General features: G+C 39.3%; 1 protein-coding gene across 2 annotated transcripts in view; it reads right to left on the bottom strand.

Moving 5' to 3' along the window:
• Positions 1 to 1,636: 1,636 nt before the first annotated feature.
• CSGALNACT1 (chondroitin sulfate N-acetylgalactosaminyltransferase 1) overlaps positions 1,637 to 12,245 on the bottom strand; it is a 41,665-nt gene continuing 31,056 nt past the window's right edge. For both annotated transcript variants that reach the window (XM_009101240.4, XM_030239269.2), the window contains 6 exons: positions 9,471 to 9,687; positions 8,185 to 8,286; positions 7,217 to 7,395; positions 6,775 to 6,869; positions 3,664 to 3,745; positions 1,637 to 3,293 (listed from right to left, as the gene is read on the bottom strand). In XM_009101240.4, the coding sequence (XP_009099488.1) occupies positions 3,010 to 3,293; positions 3,664 to 3,745; positions 6,775 to 6,869; positions 7,217 to 7,395; positions 8,185 to 8,286; positions 9,471 to 9,687 (959 nt within the window). In that variant the 3' untranslated portion in view covers positions 1,637 to 3,009. The remainder of the gene's footprint in view (positions 3,294 to 3,663; positions 3,746 to 6,774; positions 6,870 to 7,216; positions 7,396 to 8,184; positions 8,287 to 9,470; positions 9,688 to 12,245) is intronic.

Genomic DNA, 12,245 nt, shown 5'->3' with positions numbered 1-12,245 from the left:
AAAGTCTGTGGAGCAAGGATGTCTTGCAGCAGTTGAGAATCAAGGGTGGTGACATACCTTTGGGAGTTTCTCTGTAGAAACTTTCCTTCTTCAAGGGATGCTGTGTAAGGATTACAAGAGAAGTCAATTTGCAAATTGCTTGCTGGAGAGATCATGAATCCTGGAGGAGCATGACAATTTGTTTTGCTCGATGCCTTTAGCCAGAGTATGCTGCAGTCATCAAAAAGTAAAACAAGGATGGCCTCCCCACCTGCACAGGGCCATTTCTAGTCCCTCCTCAACCAAGATAAAATCAGTTGTCATCCTGGGAAAGATCACAAGCTGGTTTGGGGACAAGGAAGGTAGACTCCTTCATAACAAAATCTATTTTTCTGTTGGCTGCTCTCTTTGGATTTCACCTTTTTCTAACTGGGCTGGAAGACCTGTTAGAGCTCCACTTGGCTGACAGAAACATAAGTAACAGCAACTTCCCTTTCTCATGCTGTTCTTCACCTCTCCTGTCAGTGCAGTCTCCACCTCTAAGAGAGCCCTGACAGATCTCTGCTGTGATTAGATTGCCCTGCACATCACCAATGACTGTGGGCTGGATCTCTCCATCACTGATACCATCTCAGCTCTTACCAAACTGGCTTCTGCAGCCAAGGAAAGAAACTGCATGTACAGTATTATTCCTGGCAAGAGGAACAGCATCTCTGTGGAAAAGGACATACATGAAAATCACAAAGGTGATATTTAAAAACATAACTTGTGAAACTCTGTCAGGATCTGGATGACGTGCTTGCAAAGTAATGAAGTGCTGAATTTATAACTGCCCAGTGTTTAGAACTGGAGACTAATAGAGGTTTGAAGGGACCTCTGGAGATCATCTGGTCTAGTTCTGCTCTACAAGTGCAGCTCAGGGAAGACTGAATAAAACAATCATGGTAATAGTTAAGGTGAGCCTTGACATAGGTCATGATTACAAAATTTTCATAGTGTACAACACCCAGTTTCAAATTCAGGTTTAAGTGGGACTGTAGGAACAACTTTTGCCTTGGAGCAGCTGCATTATCACACTTTGATATGTACTCAACAAGCCATACCTGTCTCCTCCTATTGCATAATGTTTGTAAAGTTACTTCATCAATACAAAGCCCTTTATAATTAATTTATCACGTGTTCTGGGAACAAAGCAGTTATTTGGAGGATCTACTTGAGTGATTGCTGAAGTTTCTATGGTAAGTGATGTATTTTGGGGTTGAGGTTTTAAAGTACACAAAATTTCTGGTTTTTTTGTACTTTTGCAGTGTTTTGGACACTTGGTGATTTGCAAGGCAAGTGCAATGCGGATCCTTTGCATGAGTAAAAGTCAAACGCATATAAACCTGTCCAAGGAAAAGGTACTTACAGCAGCATGGTCTCTGCAGAACCTGCATGCAATGATTTCAAAAGAGGTTTATAGTGCTCTTCCTACTGCACAGCTGCACAACAAAGAGTGGTTCATTCATTGTTTAGTGCTACCTTTCTTCCTCCCAGCTTTTACAAGCCAAAACCCAAATTAGAATCTGGTTCAGACTGCCTTGAATTAATCTGAAAAAAACAGAGGCTGCTCAGAGAAACAGCATTTAGGTAAGCAAATGGGATGTACAAGCCTGTGCAGTTTTTGTTAGCTAGTATATATTAAAATGGTAAATAGCAGTCAGCATTAAAAGAAAATGCTTTATAAGAGCAGTAACTCAGACTTTCAACAGTTTTAGGCAATTGCAACAAAAACTATTAAGAAGAGGACTAATTTTTACAATTAGTACCTATAATTATCATAAGAGAATTTGCAGGGTCCAGTAGTCCATCACAAAGTTTTATTTTGTTAATTACAGAAAGCTTCCTATACCCTGGCCAAGGCTCTGTATTTGGTTTAGAAGAAATACTTTGGTATAAAGTCAGAAAATGTTCATCACTGTTGGTATCTGGCATTTGGAGTTTAAAGCCTCCTGCTAAATCAGTACTGCAAGTTGATATGTATTTCCTTTTCTTCAGCATGATAAAGCTTCTGCCTTCCAGTACCCAGGTTGTGTAGAAAAATCACTTATCTATTCCAGTTCCCATCCACAGGAACACAGATCTGCAGAGCATTTTCCAAGCATTGGAAGGTTGCACTATTTCCTACTGAGGCTAGAAGTAGAAAACCTGAAGTATGGCAAAATAATTCTCAAGCCAAATGAATTTCATTTAAAAAAAAATCTTGAAATACATACAGCATTCTAAAGCAGAAATACACGACTTGATTCACATGATACAGATGTGGCTCATTGCTTTTGGTTCACTGTCCATAGAGGAGAAAAAACAGTACCCTCCAGTTGATGGTTTTTCAACCATCACACTTGACCAGTAAGGTTTTCTCTTTCTTAAGTTTAGAAAGCACTTTCTGAGAAACCTCTTTCTCTGGATTAACTGGGAATGGCCTGTTAATGCAGTGCTGCTGCTCCTCCTTCCCAGCCCCTTAAAGGAAAAGTATTTTTGGTCACTCCAGCTTTACCATGGTTAACAATCAGATGTCCTTCCCAGAGCAGGAGTCTCTGTACTTTTTCAAAAATAGCCCTTTTAGATATGTCAAGTTAGATGTAGGAAATAACTCCTAATTATTGGCCCACCAAAAGATCAATCCTTTAAATAACCGTACACATCTTACAAACATTTCAAAGGAAAAGCACATCCATTTGTTAGTGTGAATACCACACTGGTCACATAATAACATATAATGTTCATTGTCTCTGTGATGTGACCTTGAATTTCATCAAGTGTTCAAGTCTTCCCCAGAAGGAAGTGCTGAACAGTCAGGATAGTGGAGTACTTAAAAACCCCGTTAGAATAAAACCAAAAGTATGGAGGACAGACGCTTTCCCTCTTCTTTTGCTGCCATCCTGCTGGAATCTCCATACTCTTTCAGTCTCATCCCAGCTTTTCTGGTTAAAACCTCTTTTCCAAAACACCTGAAGTCCAGTTCAGAGTCTTCAGCCTCTCTTTCTGGATTCATGTCTTCTTACTTCTCAATTTCTGTCTATGCAGGTGTGTCTCAATCTCTTGCTTGAAAACAAGCATCCCAAGCTGGCCATGGGAAGCCTCATTCATAGCCTTGGACTGCATGCACATTTTGTACTGCTCTGGAGTCAGCTCGTCCAGACACTGCTTTTCATGCCACAGATGGAAGAGACCCCTGACAGGCGTTCGGATCACCATCAGGTTGCTGTGAAGGTACTTGCGGTACAGATGCACATCTTCACCACCCCAGCCTTTAATGTCCAGGTCAAAGCCACCTGACACAAACAAAATTCAAAAGAGAACTAAAAATCTGTTAGCAAACTCTACGCTATTAATTGCACTAAAGCTGGTTTCTGACTCCAGTCAGCCCTTTAAAACACACACACGTTTTGTGAACATTAAACTGCCCATCTTCAAATCTTTCACCATCAGAGAAAAGTTCTTTATTTGTAATTTTATTTGTAAGCAGTGTTTAGATTCTTGTAATTCTGTTGCACCTAGGAAAAGCCTGAACATCTAACCACAGGAATTCTGCAAATTAGTGACACAGACACACTGGCAAAGGAAAGGGAGGCTGATGACAATTTTCTATGTTTTAGCATAGAAAATGCTAAAAGACAGGTGTATTGGGGTGTATTTTCTTACCTATGTTGATAAAATCAGATCTGTACTGGCAAGTCATCCCAAAACCAAAGTCTCTCCAAAATCCAGTTTCTTTTTTAATAATCTGCATGGAGGGAAAAGAATATTTACATAGAAGCAGAAATGCTTTCAGAGTGAGCATTCTGACCTGAATGTGGTCACAAATAGGAGCAACTGCCCTTTTATTCTTCCCCATGTGAATCCACATCTGGTCCTGAACCTGTTTTTGTAGATACTCGTTGGATATATCTGCTCCCCACCAAACAGCTGTGTTCTTAGGTATCATGGATAACCCCCCTGATCCAGAACAATCAGGTTTTGCTCCACTCCTGCTGTTGTAGACCAAGTAGAACAATATCACACCTCTGGAGATAATTTCTTTGCAGGCAAATCATCCTCCAAAATTGTTAGTTTCTGTGGGATTCACACCTGATGTAAGAAACATATTGGTAAACCAGGGAAGCCAGACTCTGCTGTCAGAGCAGATGGTGGCATGTGCATTGTGGACCACAAGAGCTCTAGAAGATAACAGTGGTTCTAATCTGATCACAGCTTTTTGATTACAATGATTTTGAATAACAAGAATAATTTTGCATTATAGAAAATGCTATATCCACCTAAAATTGAACTCCGGAAATGCTTGGTGATAGATATATGTCCCAGAAAAGCCTTTGTAAAGATGAATGGTCTGCCTTCCTGAGATGGACAATGAAAATAATATGTATTATAGGTAGAAAACCAGAGCACTGAGAAACTATGGCTGTAATTTTGAAAGGCAGATATCCAAGTACAGATCTCTAAGGACATATTTCATGCATGTGAGTGACCTAACCCAATCTGGTGAGACATTCAAGAGCTTAAAGGGATTGGGACAGGCATTTAAATCCTCTGAGCAAGTCAGCAGTACTTCTTGAATGCCTGGTTAGAAACCTATCCATTAGCAGCTGCTTTAGAAAATCTTGACTTAATTGTGACAGAATTTCAGAAGATGAGGAAAGAGAACTTCCATTTCTGGTTTTACAGATCCTAGTATTTCCTTTATGAAGAAATGCTCTTACAAAATTTTCTCTCCTGATTTATAGTTCATGCCTCCCCTTTTTGTTCATAACTCTTGTCACTTCAAATGCTTTTTAAAAAAATTTATTTTACTGCTTACATTGCTATACATTTCATTTCTCATTTATTCTTTCCTCGAAAAAGCCAAGTCACTGCAGAAGCCAATTTAAAGGAAATAGGATTGTATCTGTCAGGCCTGCACTGTAACAAGAAGTCTCCATCACGATGCCCTTACAGCAAGCTACTCATGTGCATTAGCATTATTATTTTCCATTAGGGCAAGTGGCTGCTGCACAAATCAAATTTTATCCAAGATTTCAGAAGGCTTTTTTTTTATCCTCCTCAGCAGCCCAAGTTCCAGGACAGAGAGCTAACATTGTCTTGTTTTATTGGCATAGATCTGGCCTTATGCCTGGCAACTAATGTGGGTTAAAAATATAAAAATATACATAAAGATGTGATTGGCTGTACTTCTTTAAACCAAGAAGCTTTTCTGACAGAAGCATCGCATTTTATGATTCAAATATTAGCTATAAATATTTTCACAATTCCACTTTGTGGAATTTATGCTAGCTTGAAAGCTAAACTCTATTTCATTCCCTAAGCACAATTCTTACAAGCTTGAGGATCCCTGACAGGTTCTGAGCAGAGAGAGAAAAGCTTATGTGAATCCCATGGTATGATCAGAACAAGTTTCTTCTGAGAAAAAAAAACAGTACAAGGAATTTTCCAGACTCTTCAGTAAAAGGCTTTCTGGCTATATGTCTCATAACGCAGAGAGCAGTAGACAAAAAAATACTTTAAAATATTTTGGATTGACTTTTCAAAATCTCATTCTTCATTTTTATAGAGGAACTGTACAAGATAGGGGTAAAGATGACAGAAGACTAGACTCAGATCCCAAGAGATCTTTTTTCAACTGTGACTGTCCCTGGGCTGACACCACCATTAGTTCATACCTAACTGAACAACAATAGAAGCTGGGATGCTCTGGGGACAGTGTCCAGCCTGGGACAGGATGAGCCCTAGTAAGTGCAGTGCAGAGAGGCAGATGTGGCAGGTTAGGACCTGGCCCAGAGGAACTGAATGAAGCTGCATAGTTGGCTTATGTTTCAATTTGAAAATTCAGCCACTTAGCAGCACTAGTGGGCAGAGGACTGTGACCCACTGACTCTGAAGAAAAGCAAGACTCCCTTCTATCAGGCCTTTAGGCTCAAAAACAATGCAACACCAGAGCACAAGAGAATGAAGAACAGTGTCTGCAGCAGTGCCAAGTAATGGCTTGGTCACTAACATTCATGTGAGCCTCTCATCTGTGTGCTCTTTGTTTCTCACAACAGCTCCCTCCTCATTCAGGAGACTCATACATGTCTTAATCATATGCCTTATGGCAATCTTTTTAAAAATACTGCATTTTTCTTACATCAAAATTATGCAGGTGAGATGAAAATCAGTGGAGTTGTGCTGTGTTGTATCAGTGCCAGAATAAGGTGACAACTTCAAGCATGTGACTTGACTCAGACACTTCAGAAACACACTGTCTGCTCACAGGTAGTTCAGTCATAAATGGTGGGAAGGGAATGGCCACTGTAAGGTGTTCAAGTAAGTGAGGAATAACTGTGACAGCCTCTGGAATTCTTTTTTACTGAATGATCTGAGGACAGCTCTGCTTTTTACAAATGTCATGTATTCAAATGCAAATAGTATTCAGTGATAGGAAGAAATCAGAGCAAGTCAAGGACTGCCACCCCAAGACAGCACACCATGGAGGAATTGTTCACTAGTTAGGAAATTCCTTCTAGCAGAGAAGAAGACAGACATTTAAAAAATTCTTAGTTTCCATGTAAAAACTTCAAAAAGGTTTAAAATAAATGGCACCAATGTACTTCCGAGTGAAAAGCACTGCAGATATCACAGTAAGGTGAGAGTTGTAGTTAATTTTGTCTGTGTGGTGGTCACTGCACACAAGGAATAGGGAAATGCTATCCAAGAGCACATGTACCTTTAAAAAATGCTTTGTTCAAATAAAAGCAGACATTCAAAGAAGCATGTACTTACCAGCTGCTGTTCTAAAGATGGTATGGAATCATGGTGACCATAAATTATACTGGGATTATACTGGCTGAAGAGAACAGGATAAAATACCTTCTTCCCTGGAAATGACAATGAGTTATTTTTTAAAAAAGCTGTATAAAACACACTTGTCTCTTACAAGGTACAGTCCAGACCTGACCAAATCCAGACAAAGTCACACAAGTTTTGCACTAAGCCTATATTCTTTCCACGAGAATGTGAATGTGAGGATATAATTAATAAAAAGATCCTGTTCCAGAAAGAACAGGTGCTGAAGGCAAGAGATTTTATCGTTTTGGGAGCAAGAACTGTTACAACTGATTACAGTAGCTTCATTACCCAGTCAAATGCAAGAATACTCTGGTGAAGGATTTTACATAAAAGGTGGAACCTGTTGAAAGACAATGCACTTCATGAGAAGCAGTACCTGGCTGTGTGTTCAATCTACAGGAGTTCAAGAATTCGGCTGTGAAGTATATGTCCACATCGCAAAAAAAGAGAACAACATTGTTTCCTTTCCAAAATCGAGCACCAACATCTAATCCTTTGCCCCTGGAAAACTCTTCATTCAGCTGGATGAAGGTAAAGTTCTTGAAGTTGGCTGACCTAGAAGGAAAATATTCAGCAACTTACCCTGTCCATCCAGCTCTTAATACAAGTTGGGGGTGGGAACCCCATATGAAAGAATTAACAGATTAATAGAAATCTGTAGTATCACAGTTCTGAGAGAAACTGGAGGGAAGAGATGACCTGTTTGACTCTTGAGGAGATTTCCTATCTGCATTCAGAACCTTTGTACTCACACACTAGCATTCCCTGTCAGACTTTATTTGGGCAGATCTCACAAAAATCCTGACAAGGTTTAGAGTCACAAAAATATTTTCAGTCTGCAAATTTCAATTACCTGTTGTTACATTATTCTATCTATACAAGGGTCTTCTTCCTACACAGAGAAGACAAGCAAAAGGCTGCAGCGCCACATGATCTTGACAAATACAGCTATGAAACCAAACTCATCAGAGCAGAACTGGCCAAAAGTATCCGGTTCCTTTGTTCTCTACTGAAATTTTCTTCCACCTGCCTTTGGAAGTTAGCTTTCAGTCCTAACAGTCAAAGCGACTTTGAAAGAACTTAAGAGTTACCAGTGGGCGGGGTGGGGGGGGTGGTGGGAAGCAGTTGCACTGAGGTAAATTGAGTTAAACTCTGCTCTGCAGTTCTAAAGACCACTCTATGGGACTCTGGGTAACACCATTTTTATTTGATACAAAAAGAAAGCTATTTTCTGCAATATACTTTAGAACCTTTTGGCACAACTATGAGTTTTGAGTTATCAAGTTATCAAGTCTCCACGTAGGATCACTGTATATGAACAGCACCAGATGTTCAGGTACTTACTTAGAGGTATTTTCAAGTATTGATTTGACTTCATTCATTTGTTCCTTTCCAAAGTAAACTACAGTGAGGTGAATTCTTCCATCCTGCTGAATGCCCATTTCCCTGGAGAAAAGAGACTGATTTGTAATTTTCCCAAAAGTTACCTTCCTTTAACAATCTACAGCAGATGGGGAAGGCCTAGTAGGGTGAACCTCAGAGGCATTCCTGGGGACGTGATTCACTGACAGGCATTCTTGTCCTGAGAAAGCAGCTCACTTTCTCCTTTAGAAGAGACAGAAGTCTATCAGGCAGATTAGGTACCAGCTCTCTAAGCAGCATTTGTTATATTAATAGGACACTGTTAAAAGAGGCCATCCAGCCCCAGGAAGAATGATCAGGCAGGCAATAACTTCAGCACTCAGGAGAACATGAGAAAGGGGATTTTTATAATACCCTAGCTCATAACCTTGAGTTTTTGCAACAGATATTCCAGAGTTCAGATCTTTGGCATTTACTAAAACCTAAGTATTAAGCAGAGATCAAACATGTAGCTCAAGGGTAAGACCAACCTAAGCAAATGTTAGAACCGTGCCTCACTTGCACTAAGTTTAGTCAGTATGAGTTCATCTATAATCAGCAGAGAGATCAGCATGACCAGAGGGCGATTCCTCCCAGTCTAAAACAGGATAATCAGAATACTAATCAGAAGGCTAATTTAGACAAGGAGCTTATTTTTAGATGGCTGTAATTAGATAAAACATGCCATTGTAAGAGTAAGAATCATTTGATAGCACAGTCTTTTCTGGGCAGCAATTTGAAGTTACATCTTGGTTAAGTTCTTCCTCTGAACTTCATATCTGTGCTGAAAAAATGATAGTTTAGGAGTAACTATGCTGAAAGTTTAAATATATTTCCTTCTTGCCTTTTGTTGCCTTAATATTTTATCTAATGGAGCCTTGCAAAGTGTCTGGGAGCACTGATTCCTCTTTTTCTGAGAAATGTTTATTTGCAACGACTGCATGACATTCTCATGTTGCCACAATTGTATGCACCCAACAAATAGATTGAGACTCTTGAGTCAGGTACATGCAAATCAGAAACCCTGATGACAGGAATATAATTGCTTTTACTGCTAATCACAATGCATTAAGCAACCAAATACCTTTCAGTCTGTAATCTCAGAAATCACTTTGTGGCACAATGAACTGTTATGTAAAAGTAGCAGTGAGTGAGGTTTTGATAACTCTTTTAATTGCATCTTACTTTCCAAATAAGAAAAAGTAAAGGCAGCATTGAAGGAAACCCACCTGAAATTCTGCATGAATTGTCGAAATTTGCTGGCTCTCTTGGCCAATGGCACAATGACATTAATAAGTGTGTCAGCCATATTGACATTTTCATTTTTCACTTTCATTACAGGACCAAATGGTCGGAATAAAACAATCTTCTTGAACTGATGTTTTGCATCTCCTTTGAAAGTCAGCTCATACAGGGTGCCTTTATTTTTTTCTGTACGGTAGATCCCTGCATGAAAACAAAAATGAAGAGATTTTTGTATTAAAGTTGGGCTCCTGGGAGGAAAAAAAGGAGAAAGTCTTAAGTTGCTACATCTGAGCTTAAAACACAGCAGAAGCAAGGAGCTATTTACTTTTAAACCAATACACAGTCCACTATCATTTGGAGGAGGCCATCACTGTAGAAGAGACACAGCCCTGGGATGCAGGAGCTGTTTCATATTCTTGCAGGCACACTCCAAGGCTTGGCTGAGTTACAAACCCCTGAAGATTACCAACTGCTCACTCTCAATATAACCCAGCAGACATGCTGTCCTTATTTTTCAGACTGCTCCAATTGCACACTGCAGACATGCATGGTAATGGGATGCAGAGGGACTGCAAAGGCAGTCTGCCTCTCTGCAACAAGAGAGATTCAGCCATCTCCCAGAAAGGCAATTTCCTGATGAGCACTAGGAGGTTCTCTGGAAAGTCCCCTGAAAAAAACTATGCAAACAGGCCCCAGCCATCAACTTCACCCACTGCCAGTCAGGGCAAAACTCTCCTGTTACTCAGCTCTCAAGAGACTGCTATTTTCTTTATGAATACCACTCCCGGTCAAGTAATGGTCTGCAAGGATAACACTACAGTTTGTCAGAGGCTAGACCAGGATGCTTAATTCATACAATCATGTATTTATTTCCTGTATGGAAGAAACTTTTGACATTCTTGGTGGGTGAAATTGGTTTGGTTCATGCTGAGAGCCAGCATGAACTATAAAAGCCTTGATCATGACCCACTGAAATACAATAATATCCTAAATGAGATCAAATTGGCAAAAAGGCCATAGATTTTACCCACTCTAAATGATACTTCAGTCCCTACAGTGTATACTGAAATAAAGCTGGCAAATCCATTAGGTTTAAGAAAGAAAAATTAACACTAATTCTAATTAGTCATTAAGCCATTGTAAACATCTTAACAACTTAATCAGTACAAGAGTATAATTGCTATGCCTTCTATCTCTTGCAGAAGTTAAAGAGACAAGCACAAATGTATCAAAAAAACCCTCCTCCTCTTAACTTGTTTTTCTTTTCTTTCTTTCTTTCTTTTTTTTTTTTCCTCTCCATCTGGCTAGGAAGCATAGCTTCTTGTGGTTATGAAAAACAAGACCAAAATAAGGCTTGCTTTTAAAAAAATTTTGGTTATTCCCTGATGTGTAACATTGCTGGGCATCTGACCCAGAGACTGTCAGCTCTGTCTGTATTTCTTCTGAAGGTCTGGGTCAAAGTTTTCTTCAAAGAGCAAAGTGACATCATCTGTTCATCTTGCATTGCAGCTTTTACATTGGTAAAAGCAAAAGACTAATGAGGTGTGATTTTATCTGGAGAGAGTTCTGTGGACTGTCTTATCTTGATAATCATTCTCCAAGTGTTTTATTCTTAATGAACACTTCAGCTGGTTAATAATATATGCAGATTTGCTGATCTGTTATTCACTTCATGTTTTATTTTTAATATAAGCTGATTCAACAAATGCTCCAATCCTCCTTCTAGCAAGTAAATTAATCTAGGGAGATAGCAGCTCCATATTTCTTTTGCTGCTAATCTTTCAAAGTTGTTCCCTTGACTCCTACTAGCTTTTTCATAAAGTCTGCCCAAGCTGCAGACCATGAACTACATCTGTTAGTGAACTGGAGCTCATCTGAATAGTGGGCCCATAGTCCCTTGATTTCCTTTTCCTGGTGGCCAGAGAGTAGAAATCTGAGCCTTTGAACTCTGCTCCCCCACTTACTCTTACAGAAAGCCTGCTGATGATCTGAGTGCATTGTTGGGTGCACTCATTTGCTCAGGCAGTTTTTGAACACAGGTTTTACCAAAGATGTTTATGTCTGAAAGGTTAAGGCAACCTTCTGACATTCAGCTAAACAAAATTCTACATTAAATCTGATTTTCATCCCCTTTAGAGATAAATTGATAGGACTGTTTCATATGTTTGAAATAGTGAACTGACATTTTTTCATAATAAAAAAGTTTTAAATTAAATTAAGAAATCTAATAGTACCTACCACACAATATCTCAGCTTTTGCTTTTACATTCTTTTCTACCTACCCCAGCCAAGAAAGACTGACCCCACAAATTCCACTTCCCTGGAGAGATGTACTATCCAATAAGGGAAACCTTGCCAAATAAGTACCTTAAAGAAGAATGCAAGTTTGTGACCTGACTGGGGTCCCTCCTAGGGTTATACACAGAGGCTGCTTCTAACTCTGTAGTTTTGTTCTTGTTTAGTACCTCTACTACGGCTGAAAACAAGTAGCTTAGGTGCAGGCATTTGTGTAAAATGGTAATCCAAGAGTTTATAATCCTAATATTTTATATTGAAGAGAACTGTATGCAAGTTTAATGCCTCTAATTAAATATGGCTATTCTTCCTGCATATTTAAACTATTTGTTTTTCATTTTTAAAAATGTTCTTTCCTTTTAAAGTATCTTCTTTTTAGAAGCAGAGAACAAAGTGATTTGCCCAAGGGCAGGCAGTGAGCCTTGGAAATGAGTCTGAATGTCTTGAGTCACTCTGGCCACTCA

Source organism: Serinus canaria, chromosome 4, assembly GCF_022539315.1.
Source record: "Serinus canaria isolate serCan28SL12 chromosome 4, serCan2020, whole genome shotgun sequence".
In the NCBI taxonomy this organism is placed as follows: domain Eukaryota; kingdom Metazoa; phylum Chordata; class Aves; order Passeriformes; family Fringillidae; genus Serinus; species Serinus canaria.
The sequence above is the reverse complement of the archived record's forward strand: the minus strand, read 5'-3'. Positions and strand labels throughout refer to the sequence as shown.